Source organism: Bombina bombina, chromosome 6 (assembly GCF_027579735.1).
Source record: "Bombina bombina isolate aBomBom1 chromosome 6, aBomBom1.pri, whole genome shotgun sequence".
NCBI lineage: Eukaryota > Metazoa > Chordata > Amphibia > Anura > Bombinatoridae > Bombina > Bombina bombina.
The window spans coordinates 487885772-487900903 of NC_069504.1; the positions used below are offsets into that span (position 1 = coordinate 487885772).

Sequence of the window (15132 nt, forward strand, 5' to 3'; positions counted from 1 at the left end):
CAAGATACGAATAATGAGGAATTAGTTAGACAATTAAACACACTTTTCTCAGCGAAATTTGACCTAATACAAAATAGTATAGTTGAATTGTCAAATTAAGTTGAACACTTTGCAAATAGAATTACACACGTAGAACAAAGGATGTCAGACTTGGAGGTACAAAGAGACCAATTAAAAGTATGTCAGAACAGATAGAAGCTATGAAAGCCAAACTTGAAGGTCTTGAAAAACCTAATAGACGGAACAATATTAGATTAGTAGGCCTAATGGAAGGGATCGTAGAAAAAAGAGTTGAAAGATTTTGTAGAGAAGGAGCTCCTGAAATTACTAAAAATTGATACAACATAATCCACAACAGTAGTGGAAATAATCCATAGAATAGACCCAGAAAGAAGAGCACCAAATGGGGATTGTATTAATAGAGTGGTTATTATGAAAATGTTAAAATTTTCAGGACAAAGGGGGCGGAGCTAAGCCACAGACCTAGATGGCAGCCTTTTTCTAGAGCTCCGTAGTCCCTTATCATTTCGCATAAAATTAACGCTCTTGCTATAGCAGAAATTAAAGAAAAAGCACACCGGAGTAGCAAAGGTAACAGTTGGTACCTAAAAGAGAGAGAGTTACAAGGGGCCGCTTCCATAATCAACGCACAACCCGGAGCTGCGGCCCAGCAAGCGCCTCGTGACATACCCAGGACTGAGCGCTCAACCTGAAGCAAGCGATCATTTGTCTCCACTTCATGGTCACTGACCTGACAACCCGTTCGGACTTGCACTAGTAAACACTGGGGGGTCCGGTCTGACACGCGCAATCGTCATTGCCATCTGAGACGCCGGAACGCATCCACGTGGTCGGACTGGGCCTGTCAGCTGAAAAGCATTACCCAGATCACGGAGCTGCCGCCAAGCTGATAACCGCAGCTTCATGTGAGTTACCGAAGTGAGGTCACATAACCTCCTTGGGAAGGGGAGCAGGACAATTATACAGAAGCCCATATAAATTGACATAAGAGCACTGCTCAAAATCTAACACAGCAAATAATAAGCTGCAAAAGAAAATAAGCAAACTTTGACCCCACATTCGCCATCAGAGAATTAACATACACAGAGGAGGGGTGCATAAATACGCTGAACAGACTCAGGTTGCTAAAACGGAGACTCACAGACTACTGCCCCTACACCCAGAAAAGGATACTTAAAGCAATCTACACAGACCCCTGTGGATTCTGAAGGGGAAGGGGCCCTGGGTGGACATTACGCAGCTATATAGAATGACAAGTAAAAGAACTGCCAAGCTTTTGAAAAGCACACAGTCATCAGCCATGGAGAACTACTTTACACGAGCAGACCCTGGATCTATGACATGTAGCACAGGGCAGGATATCACCAAACATACAGCAGAGGTGCAGGTTCATGAGCCTGAGGTGCAGATGAATGCCCAATCCTATATAACAAAAGAAGACATTAGACACCTCTCCTCAAAAAATGACATCAAAGTGGCCATGCAGGATTTCAAGGCCATGTTTGGGGAACTAAAAAGGGATATCACAGCAGTCAATCAATGAGTCACTTTAATTGAAGAAAAACAAGAAACGTTAAGCTCTGATATGCAACACCAAAGCAGCTATATTCAGGCCCAAGACGGCACAGTGCAGGTCCTCATGGACCGTGTGGAAGACCTTGAAAACAGAAGCAGGAGGAACAACCTTAGGCTAAGGGGTATACCAGAGACGGTTGATCCCCCTGTCCTCCAGGCCTACATTCAAGAATTTGTGAAACACCTTAAAAGAGATGATTCAGCGCCAGAAGTGCAGATTGAACGAGCACACAGGGCCCTGAGGCCCAAACCGCCAAGCAGAGCTCCCCCAAGAGACGTTATAATGAAGCTGCTGTCATTCAAGGAAAAAGAAGAAATATTGAGACTAGCTAGAACCCAACAGCCCCTCAACTTCAGAGGCACAGAAATTCAAATTTACTCAGATTTATGCCCAACAACGCTCCAGGAAAGAAAAGATATGAGATTTGTGACAGCAGTCCTCAAGGACAAGAAGATCCCTTATAGATGGGGATTCCCTACCTGCCTAATTGCAACGAAAAACAACACGTCCCATGTCCTTAAAACAATAGAGGACCTGCCAGGCTTCAATCAAGCACTGGGTCTTCACATTAATCCACCACAGGACATAGGTGAAGTCAGTCGCAGAGCACCAGGAAGACAGCCCAGAGAAGATCACCCACCTGCAGAGCAATAGACTTGTTTTCTTTTGGAAAAAAAGGGGGAAAAAAAAAAAAAAGACTGCCAATGCTTAGGACTAATGTATTGCACTCTGTACACTAACCAGACGAAAGACACAGGGGTGCCTATCAGGTCGTATGTTTTATTTATTGTGCATTTATTATTGTTTGATCTATGTTTGCCTACTGTATTACCAGTTTGTGTTCAAGTTTAGAAGTTAACAAGTAGAGCACTTAAAGACGGTCTGGTGGGATAACTACACCCAATATAGCAGTCTTAACATTAAGGGTCACTTAAGAGAGCTGACATACATTACACCAGTAACATAAGAGCATGCTTACCACCTTGACACTTTGAAAGAGACCCCAACATCAGCACCCACATCCCCCCCTATGTATGAGGACAAGTCACCTTGGATAGGAAAGAGGGAATTCAATTAGTGGCACACAACCGGGAGGCCTCCATAGTGTTAACCATGTAATTGTAATAACTGTACATACCCGGGAAGTAACACAAAGCATTGGGGAGGCATGTCTCTTAAACGTAAGACAGGCACAATCTATACAACAAAAAGGAAAGAGCAAGCAATAGGAGAAATTATATGTCAGTTCATTTATCTTAATAGTGTACATTGTGTTTGATTGATATTATGGCTTATTTGCATTGAATTGGCACTCATTCTTTCACACTCCAGTAAATTTAGTGTAACTAGAGAACGTTAATTTACTAAGTTATGTACATAAGTTCATATTTTCAGCGAAATAACAGGGACAATTACCCCCTGATTTGTTGAAGTAATTGTAAGAGTCAATACCATTGCTTCTTCTTGTCTTCACAGTGAAGACAATTAACCCCTTACCCTACTAACTCTCTACTTTTGGATTCACCTCTCCCTACTGATTCACTACCCCTCCTTATCCTAACTAACACTACTCCTCTTATCTTCACACTTACATCTACCTTTCGTTCCCTATCTCCCCTTTCTCCCCTCCACCTTTCCCCTTCCACCCTTTTATGTTGGGTTTTTTTTTTTGGTTTTTTTTTTCTCACTCCCCTCTCTCCCTTCCCCCCTACTACCCTACCCTCTCACCCCATCTGCACTAGACCCCTTATACCCTACACAACATCCTACACAAAATGACGCAAAGGCTGAGGAGGGGCAACCCGCGACCAGTGGAGCTTATCACTATTAATGTAAAGGGTATGAATAGCCCCTCTAAACGCTCCATAATTGTCAGAGATATGCATAGAATGGGCGCAGACATAGTATTTGTGCAAGAGACGCACTTCTCAGAAAATCAAGAGCCACATTGGAACTCACACCGATACCCTAATACTATCTTCACTTCGGGGCCTCACAAAAAGAATGGGGTGGGAATACTTTTCAGTGCTAACACACCATTCCAGAGTATCCAAACATATAAAGACCCGGACGGCAGGTATCTAGTGGTTACAGGTTTACTACACCATAGACCTATCACTTTAGCAAACATCTACTGCCCGAATCACTCCCAGCACCTCTTCTTACCAAGAGTTATCCGTAAAATTCTAGAATTAAAGGTGGGTACCCTGTATGTTGGGGGTGACTTTAATGCATCTCTTGTACCGCTTGTGGACACTTCAGATGGCCTCTCTAGCGTCCCGCATAAGACTTTGAAACGTATTATCACTTCTCTAACAGATTTAGGCATACACGACGTATGGAGGACACACCACCCCTCAGCTAAGAATTATACTTTCTACTCACACCCTCACAGAAAGTATACTAGAATTGACTATCTTTTTACGGACTCGATAGGCCTTACTATTACCAAAAGCAGCAACATCTACTCAATAACCTGGTCGGACCACGCGCCAGTGGGGTGCTCTATCCTGTGGCCCACTGTCCCAATCACTCCCTATATATGGAAGTTAGATGACACTCTTTTAGACGACCCACTATTCAGTGCAGAGTTAAATAAGGCCATCATCGAATACTTCCACCTTAATGCAGACAACCATATACCAGACACAACGATTTGGGAAGCACACAAATGCACCATCAGAGGAATACTCATCAGTAGGGTAGCAAGACTTAAGAAAGCAAGACGGGAGAGATATCAAACTCTATTGTCACAGGTAGAGAAGGCAGAACTTAACCACAAAGAGCAGCCGATAGATAACGCACTCACAAGAACACTGATCATAGCTAGAGAGGGACTGGTTAAATTCCTACAAGAAGAATACCAAAAGCAAGCTCTAAAATTAAGGCAATTGTACTATGAGCAAGGAGACAAGGCTGGGAAATTATTAGCAAGGGCACTAGCACGTAAAAAACTCAAATCCCATGTCCACCAGATGTCAGACGAGGAAGGGAATATTAAAACAGACGCAAACTCAATAGCGGACACCTTCAGAAAGTATTATCAATCGTTGTATAACATAAAACAGTCAAACAGCGAAGCTGAGAATCTAGCAGGGAGGGAACAGGAAGATGCAAAAATAGTAGAGTACCTTGAAAAGGCTGAGCTCCACAAAATCACAGAGGATGACAAAGAAATTTTGGACTCCCCTGTCTCTCTTATAGAGATTAAACAAGCAATTAAAGATCTACCTACGGGAAAAAGCCCAGGACCAGACGGCTTCGGCCTTAAATATTATAAAAAATATGTTGACATCCTAGCTCCAGAGTTATCAAGGATGTTCCAGGCCCTATCAAACTCCCCAAGCCTACCAAGCACTATGCTAGAGGCATATATTACAGTAATTCCTAAACCTGGCAAACCGCATGACAAACCGGAAAGCTATCGTCCGATCTCACTTTTGAACTCGGACGTGAAAATCCTTGCCAGGGTCATAGCCAACCGCCTCAATAGGCTACTGCCAACCTTGATCTCAACTGACCAAGTAGGATTTGTTCCAGCCCGCGAGGCGAGAGATAATACCCTGAAAATATTGCAAATGATTACGTATGCCCAAGTTCACCATCAGCCACTCGCCCTGGTCACAACGGACGCTGAAAAAGCGTTTGACCGGGTGAACTGGCTTTTCATTCGCCAAACGCTGAGGAGGTTCGGGTTTGGGAATAGCTTTATAAATATGGTTATGTCCCTATACTCGAAACCAAACGCCAAAATCAGAGTCAACGGCACGCTCTCAAAGACTTTTGATATCAGAAACGGAACCAGGCAGGGCTGCCCCCTATCGCCGCTCTTATTCGCCCTCACAATTGAAGTTTTGGCGAGCAAAATCAGAGCGAATACTCGTATAAAGGGTTTCGCGATTGCAGGGACAGAGCATAAGCTCTCTATGTACGCGGACGATGTCCTACTGACACTATCGGACTCCCCCAATTCACTGAGGGAAGCCCTGTTGGAGTTCTCTGCCTTCGGTGAGGTCTCGAACTTCCTCTTGAACCCTCAGAAATCAGAGGTACTGAATATCACAGAACCAGCAGCGACCTTTAGCCCCCATTTGACAGAGTGCCCCATAAAGATAGCACAACATACTATCAAATATCTGGGGATTCTTATCTCTCCCGACATACATGAAATCGCGGAGATCAACTATAAACTCATTCGGGACGATGTTATTAAAGACCTAAATAACTGGAAAAATAAAACCATCTCGTGGATGGGGCGAACGAGTGTAGTTAAAATGAACATCCTCCCAAGGGTGTTATACGTCATGCAAACAGTACCGATTACCCCAATGATACCATTCATCCAGCAAATACAGTCAGCCGTCGAGTCCTACATTTGGAATGGGTTAAAGCCCAGAATTAAAAGGCAAACTACCTACCTGCCCAGAGACAGGGGGGGCTGGGTATACCTCTACTGAGGGAATACCAACGAGCCATATCTTTGCAAAGATTGGTGGAGTGGAGTCAGAACCTACGCAATAAAGCATGGGTGCAGATAGATAATGATATTATGAAGTGCAGCAACACGGGAGCACAGGCCTGGGTCTCAGCTAAAAATCGCCCACCCATAATACCGCAGTTCCCCTTACTGTCGGAAGTGTTTTCAACATGGGACAGACTAATTAGTGTAGGCCCGCAGCTATCGTCACTACACTCACCAAACACACCCATACGGGAAAACCCGGATTTGGGAATCGAGAGCGTCCCGCATGCTGTGGGAACACATTACACACTGCGGGAGATCTCTATAACTAATATTCTGCACCAGGGGAAGCTCAAAACCCAGGCGGAGCTGGTTGAGTGGGCCCCAGATATTTTCACCTCATGGTTTAGGATGACTCAGATAAAACACTACTTTGACACACACAAAGATAAGACGGCACTATCTAGGAATAGATCACCATTAGAGATCCTTTGCGTGATGCCACAAACACCAACCCACCTCATTTCAAGGATCTACAAACTCCTTATATCAAGGGAAGGAATCACCCTTCCGAGCTATACATTGGCTTGGCAGGATGAGTTGGGACAGGAGATAGAATATGGGGACTGGCTTAAGATCTTTGAGAGAGCTAGGCGAGCGTCCATATCCATGAAACTGCAGGAGGCCCACTATAAATTGCTTAGTAGATGGTACCTCACTCCCCACAGACTACAAAAAATCTACCCCCACGCAAATGGGGGGTGCTGGAGAGGATGTGGAGGAGAGGGAACTCTTCTCCACATCTGGTGGAGCTGTCCATGCGTAGTTTCCTACTGGGAGGAGGTGCTGGGAGACATGAGCAGAATTCTGGGATTAATCATTCCACCGAAACCCTCATACCTGATCTACCACGATGTCCGGGCGAACACAAATATCTACTGTTTCTGCTCATGTTGAACGGCGCAAAAGGCCTGATTCCTAAACACTGGAAAACAGCCCGGACACCAAGACTGTCAGAATGGAGAGTCAGGGTAGGGGACTTACTAAACCTTGAAAGATATCACTACCTTAGGATTGGCAAACTTGCTACTCATGAGATGATGGCCCTGACTTGGGCAGGTAAGGGACTATAAAGCAAAATAAGAAAGGCACCTGTCGAACAAATAGAAATCAGCTTACGACAACTGACACAAGGCAACCCTTGCCTACTGACTCCCCTCCCTCCTCTTACCAGACTGCATTCCCTCTTATCCCCTCTTCCCCCTCCCCTACACCCTCTCCCTTTCCTCTCTCCCCCCCCTCCCTTCCCCCCCCCCTTTTTTTTTTTTTTTTTTCTTTCTTTCTCTTCTCTTTCTCTTCTCTCCTTCTCCCCTCTCTCTCTTCCTCCCTCTCCCTCTTCCTCTACTCTCTTGAATATTAACACCTCTTTCCCATACTCTCATTTTAACTTGCCCTACACCCATAAGGGCGACAACCTCAGGAACTTGAGACTCAGCGAAATGTCTGAAAAAGCTGAGGTCATAAATGTTACAGTTTGTATAATCCTGATGTTAAATTTCAATGAACATGTTACCATACATATGTTAATTATCCCACACAACGGGTTTCATTACTCGTTGTAACGAGCTCAAAGTCCAGCATTAAAGAAGCTAGAACAACCTAGTGTCCAAACACTAATGCCTTGTGCAATACAATAATAATATGCATATGTACATCTTGTTGATTTATGTATTGATATTTTGCACTATTACTCTGTTGTAAAGCTTCCTTATTTTTTTTTCACAAATAAAGCTTGTTTGAAAACAAAAAAAAAAATAAAAAAATTTCAGGACAAAATCAGAATAATCAATGCATACAGGCAAACAAATAATGAATTAAAGGGACAGTCTAGTCCAAAAAAAACTTTCATGATTCAGAAAGGGTATGTAATTTTAAACAATTTTCCAATTAACTTTTATCACCAAATTTTGCTTTGTTCTCTTGGTATTCTTAGTTGAAAGCTTAACCTAGGAGGTTCATATGCTAATTTCTTAGACTTTGAAGGCCGCCTCTTAAGAATGCATTTTAACAGGTTTTTCACCACTAGAGGGTGTTAGTTCATGTTTTTCATATATATAACACTGTGCTCGTGCACGTGAAGTAACCTGGGAGCCATCACTGATTGGCTAAACTGCAAGTCTGTCAAAATAACAAATAAAGGGGCAGTCTGCAGAGGCCTAGATACAAGATAATCACAGAGGTAATAAATATATAAATATAACTGTGTTGGTTATGCAAAACTAGGGAATGGGTAAACAAGGGATAATCTATCTTTTAAAACAATAACAATTCTGGTGTAGACTGTCCCTTTAATTTATAAAGGTAAAAAACTCCTACTATTTAATGACTACTCAGCAGAAACCTCCAACAAAGGGTGTTGTATGGCACCACTATGTAATAAACTTATTCAAGCAGGCTGGAATGCCAGACTTTTATAAACAGCGAAAATTAATATTCAAACTAATGATAAAAACATAGATATTGACGGCAGATAAGAGCCATAGGCCCAGCAAGTCTGCCCGACCTTACCAAACAGTATAAACTTATCTAGTTCGTAGGATAGCCTTATGCTTGTCCCATGCATTTTTAAAGTCCCCCACAGTGTTTGTTGCTACTACCTCTTGAGGAAGTTTATTCCATAAATCAATCACTCTTTCTGTAAAAAAGTGCTTCCTCAAATTACTCCTGAATCTACTACCCTTTAGCTTGAGCTCATGACCCCTGAGCTATATAGATTAAGCAGAAGCCAAAGCCTTTCTTGAGAATAATCATGGAAGAAGTGTGCAGTAAAGCTAGAGATAATGGAAGCCAAGGCTGGTGGGTAAAAGTTTTTATTAGGTCCTTATTCACAGACCAACTTAATTTACAAAGTAAAGAGGGTAAGAAAATGCCTACAGATAAAGAAGCCACTTTGCGTAAAGTTACTAGGGAGCTAGTAGGTAATAAATGCGTGGTTAGGGGAATGCAGGAAGAGTTTGTAAAATTAACCAGTCTCTTGATTTTCTTTTATTTACTGCTATTTGAAAATTATATAATGGAATATAGGTGGGCTTACTTAACCTATTAAAAGGAAATCTATATTAAAATATGCAAAAAAGTTGGGGGCTCAGATACTATTGCTACAAGAGACACATTTTAAAAGATGAGGAAGCAAGCAAACTTAAAGGAGGATGGGTTAAAGAAATAATTTACACTCTGTGTAGAAAACAGAAAAAGGGGGTTGCAATCTTGTTTAACAAGTCCTTAGAATATAATTTTTTTTAATACAGTTATAGACCAAGATGAGAGATTTATTATCATGACAGTCACGATTGAAGATAAAGAATATATAATATGTAATGTATAGGGCCCGAATATTGAAGACCCTGGTTTTTGGCAAAAAATATGAGATTACTTACTAATATATACAGACAAGTACCTAATAATAGGTGGAGACTTTAACTTAACCCTCAAATATATGGGCAAAAAGAGAAAGCACAAGTCATAAAAATTTGAAAAAAGATTTAAGAGTGCAGGATATATGGAGAATACTGAACCCAGATGCTGGAGAATATTTGTGTCTTTCCAGGTCTGGTCATTCCCTTTCTAGAATAGATTTTTTTTCTGATCACGGAGCAAATGATTAGTCAAGCATAAAATTGACCAAATCACAATATCAGATCATGTACCTATCTCTATTGCATTAAATACCCCCCCCCCAAAAAAAAAAAAACAAAAAAAAAACAACTGGGCTCAATCTTCTTCCCTAAATATTTTAAAAATAACCCTAAATTTATAAATTTTTTGAAAAGTAAGTGGATAGAGTGTGACAGATTTAATAATAATTACTTAAATAAAACAGATATCTACTGGAGCACCTCTAAAGCGGTATTGAGGGGGAAGATTTCTGCTTTTGTAATTGAGATGAGGAAAAAAAAAATCAACTGAAACAGCAAGTAACTAAAGCCTTGATTAATGCATATGCGAGATTGGTGGGGAATAGAAACAGGATTGGTGGGGAATAGAAACAGGCTCAATTGGGAGAAATGTATTCTTGCGAAACAAAATAGGGATAATTTTTTTACACAAAATGAAATTACGGAAAATATGAAAGCATACTCTAAATTCTATAGATTTGGAAACGGAGCTGGTCGGTTTCTGCTGCAATTAGTTAATAATAAAAAAACAAACCACTCATATCCCCAATTTTAAAAGTTGGGAATAAAATAATAACTGATCTTAAAGAGATACAAAAAACATTCCAGGATTATTTTGCAAAATTATACTCACCACTCCCGGTAGACGAGATCAAAAAGGACTGATTTTGGGAAATAATGAATGTCCCAAAAATAGATTTAAATCAGTTAAATAGTCTCAATGACCTATTTCAGAGGAAGAAGTACTTCAAACAATTAAGAAATTATCTAACAACAAGGCAGCTGGTCCCGATGGACTACCTTCAGAATTTTACAAATTATTGATAAAAGAAATCATGCCCACATTAACAATTCTTTTGAATAAATTTTGGACAGGACAACTTGCCCCTGCGGAAGATTTTAATGAATCCACAATAATTGTTATCCCAAAACCAAGGAAAGACCCACAGATAATAGAAACATATAGACCAATATCATTATTAAATATTGACTACAAAATAATGACAAACATTATAGCAAAAAGACTACATACATCCTTGGAAGGATTAGTCCATCGGGAACAGACCGGCTTTATGAAAGGGCGTTCATCTAATGTCAATTTGAGGAAATTATATTTAACAATTGCGGATGCCTGGTATAATAAAAAATGTAATAAGGAAAATAGTAAAGATGATTTATCAGTAATAGCACTAGACGCACATAAAGCTTTTGACTCAATTATATGGGACCAAATATTCACCATACTAACTAAATCTGGCTTTTCGGGTAATTGTTATAATATGATCGAATGACTATATAGGAAATCTCAGGCAATGTTAGTTATAAATAAACATAAATCAAGCCGTTTCCCATTATTGAGAGGAACGAGGCAAGGGTATCCTCTTTCTCCTTTAATTTTTAATTTAGCCCTAGAACCATTATTGATAGCATTAAGACTAAATATCCCAGGAATAAGAATCCAGGGTAAAGAGATTAAATTGGCAGTATATGCAGATGACCTGTTGATTTTTACGAGACAATCAACAGTAAATTTTAAACTCATCTGTCAAACTGCGGAAATGTATGGAGCCTTCTCTGGTTATAAAATTAACACAAATAAGTCAAAAGTTTTATGGATTCATAAAAAACTAGATTCAGATACGCAAACCTTTAAAGAGATAAAACATACACTAGTCTATTTAGACTTAAATTGTCGGCAGATCCAAACAAAATATACTATTTAAATATAAGAGAAGCTGTCAGGAAATTTTTGGAAACACTTAAACATTGGGAAACTCTCCCTCTTTCCCTGTGTGGTAAAATAAACTTATTGAAAATTATAGTATTACCACGGTTATTACACGTCTTTCAAAATATCCCACTGCTTATTAAAAAAAACGAAATAAAGAAGATCAACGTATCAATTAAAAGGTATTTATGAGGGAATAAGAAAGTAAGATTAAGCCATGAGAAACTAACGCTTCAAAGAAAATAGATGGGTCTGGCCTTACCAAATGTCCCTCTATATGATTTAGTGGCAGTAGGGAAGGATGCTCTGGATTGGTTACTGGAGATAGGACATTTTACTATATCAGAGCTTGAACCCGCATTAGTTAAACCGCTATATTGGAGAAATATTGTCCATCTGGAAATTAAGGATCTCCAGATTTATATTAAGAGAATAGAATTATTGAAGGGCCCAATAATAGCATGGCATAGAATATGCAAAAAAATTAACTTTAAATTTGCAGGGTCACAGTTTCTAGCTATTAAGGGAAACCAGGATTTCCAATTGGGATAATTATCTAATGTAAGTTTGGTATGGAAAGATGTCGGGTTAGTGAACATGACACAACTAGTAAATAGGGATCAGGGAACACCTAAAGTTTTAGATTTTGATGTTATCCAAAGGCAATTTCATCTTAAACAGGAACAATATTATGCATATTTACAAGTAAGAGATTATTTCATGAAATTTATTAGATTACATGGGAAATTATGGGTTTACCCCCCCCCCCCCACACTTGTACCAGTTCTGAATGCATATAAGAGTTGGAAGTTCTCTATCTCCTTAATATATAACATTATAAATAATATAAATTATTAGAGTATATTAGAGAAGACTGTAGTAAAGTGGAGAGATATGCAATTCCCCAACTTGTTAGTGCAGACAGTCCTACAGAGCATAAAAAGGTAGAGGAAGCTTCTCTCTCAATGACAATGCGTGAACAACACGCTAAAATAATTTGGATGACATATATTACGCCAGAGATGATGTCTAAATGGGGGAATAGGCAAAATGAATATAAGTGTGAAAAATGTAGCATGGGGAAAGCAAACTTAATACACTGGTTATGGTCTTGCCCGAAGCTACAAAAATTTTCGAGAATGGTATTTTATTGGGCTAATAAATTGTGTATTGCTCAATTGCTCCCCCAAGCAGAACAAGTTATTTTTTTTACATTTTAATAGAAATGAAATCTCTCAGTGTAGAACCTTTGTTAATATGCTAATTTTATTAAGCATAAACCTGATTCTAAAAGGATGGAAATATATACGGGCACCTTCCGTTAAAGAGTTAAAAAATGTGCTACAGAAGCAATTCTTAATAGAGCAAAATGATATATGGTATAACATGGAGAACAATGTTGAAAGGTTCTTCGAGAAATGGACATATTGGATAAGAACATTAGAGAGGGACACACAAAAGGAACTAATTGCAAGGTTGAAAATACCCGGAGAGCAGGTTGAGAAATGAATGGCTCTGATGGAATCTAGTAGGAGGAGAGGGTCAGCAAGCAGGAACAATTTATACTTCAGGTTGAAGTTGATATTTCACTTTATTTTCTGAGACATTAGGAATATACCCTGCCTTGTGGGAAGTATGAAAGCCCATAAGTACTTCAAGCTGATTTTTTATGCTACTCGCTCATAAATGGAAATTGTGAGGCTACTTTTTTGTTTTTTTGGCATATGCTGATACGTACAATACAGGTAATGGGATGTGATGTCATGCATTATGATGTAAAAGCTTCTGTAGATATTTGAATGTTGATGCATATGCAATGTTATCATTTTTACCTGTATTGTTACTATTTATTTTTACCTCAATAAAAAAAAAGTAGAGCAGTGGCTGCGCAGAGTTGCACAGAGGAGTTGTTAGCAGAGCAGTGACTGGAGAACTTTACTGAATATATATGTTAATAGTTGTGAGTGTAGAGTTCTATACTGGTGGAAGTAGCTATGTAGAACTTAGAGATGTATAACAGTTATACCAGATCTAGGCATAAAGCTGTACTGAGGACATGATACAAGAGTTGTGCTTTTAGAGCTCTATACAAAGTTAGCTCATCACAGCTAATAAATGCTTGAGCTATAGCAGGGAACAATGCAGGGCCACTATGAATTGCTGATAAATGCCTTCAGATCTGTATGGTTGTTTATCTGAACAATATAATTACAATACTACAAGCTGTGCGGAGAAGGTTTCAGTTTAGCAGTTTCCAGAGCTATACATTTAGCTAAGCAATCCTCTATAAGTACCTTCATGCTCTGCATCTTCCTCTCTTATGGTTATTGTCAGAGTCTCTCCCCAGGCTGGGTTGTGTGTTGGGCTCTGGGTTGCATGTGATATGCTCTGTGCCCTGACATTGTTCTTCTCGTCTGTGCCACTCTTCCTGAAACACATATAAAGCTGTCTTTGAGGAGGTAATAGTCTGGCATGTCAAGGGTTTGTGCTGTAATGTTCTGCATATGTCTAGCATAAAATATTAATGAGCAGATGATCTGAAGTTCTTTATGTCAATCATTTTCATGGTTTGGTTTGATTGACATATGGGGAAGTGCCAGCAAAGTGGGCAGTCACTGCAGTCCAATCATGTGACCTGCCTGTTATAAACATGGAAAGATGAAATATTAATGCTCCCATGAGAGGACAGACAGGGAACAGCAGCATCTCATTAGCTTTCCAACTTCTAACTCATAATGTGTTACCCTCTCTCCCCATCCCCCCTTGCTGCAAAACTTATAAAGGTGCCGGGATCTATTTTCTTTCTAAATATATTCACAAGATCATGCAGTGTGTGAGAAAACCAGAAGGAACAGGACAAAAGACTGGAGAGAGAATGAAAATAACAAGGGAGAGAGACAGAAGCAAAGAGGATATATGTATACTACAAAATACTCATGGCAGTGACACAAATAGAAATGGTAGCTGTCATTTAGTTGAAGATCAGTGACGCTGAACAGAACTGCATGGGTATAGGGATGCCACCAGCAGGTGCTTTATTGGCATGAGGGTTTTTTTGGGTTGAGGCCCAAGTAAACACTATAGAATATATAATATAAAGCTGTATTGCCCTGTGTTGGTTGGAACCTCTCCTAAGACTAAAGGAATCAAGTATGAAAGATCTTTTTACACCAATATAATCCACTTTCCTTTCTTAGTTATGTTACATAGTTATTTTGTATGACTAGTATGTAGCATATTAGTGACAGCATTAAAGAGGTAGGAAGGGGTAGTGTCCAAGCTGAGCTCTTAATTGCCTGTTAGCTGGTGGGTTAAAACTTATTGTGTTCAGGTGGTATGTTTGCCTAAGGGAATAAGGCACTTGACTTACACATTAATCTGCCCTTAAAGGTTACATGATTAGCACATACTTACAGTGTGATAAATGGAGAGGGCACAGAGCCAGCTGCGGTCGAAGGTAGGTGAGCAGCTGCGTGGAGGTTAACACTGACTGTCTCTGTCCCGGAGGGTGACAACAGTTTAAACCCTAAATCTGCACCATACTGGGGCGTACTCTGTTCGGGAGGCTGCTCCAGGACCTAAAGAAACAGGTGTGGGTGAGATGAAAGGCAAATATATAAAATGACATACATTGTAGCGAAATAAAGAGTGGGGGAAGGAAAGGGAGCAC

The 15132-nt window shown here is 40.0% G+C and overlaps 1 protein-coding gene across 1 annotated transcript in view; it reads right to left on the reverse strand.

Moving 5' to 3' along the window:
* The window catches only part of LOC128664481 (coiled-coil domain-containing protein 33-like), a 41604-nt gene that overhangs the window by 21357 nt on the left and 5115 nt on the right, over positions 1-15132 (reverse strand). The window contains exons 3-4 of the mRNA XM_053719305.1: positions 14877-15040; positions 13757-13890 (exon numbers count right to left, since the gene is read on the reverse strand). Of these exons, the coding sequence (XP_053575280.1) occupies positions 13757-13890; positions 14877-15040 (298 nt within the window). The remainder of the gene's footprint in view (positions 1-13756; positions 13891-14876; positions 15041-15132) is intronic.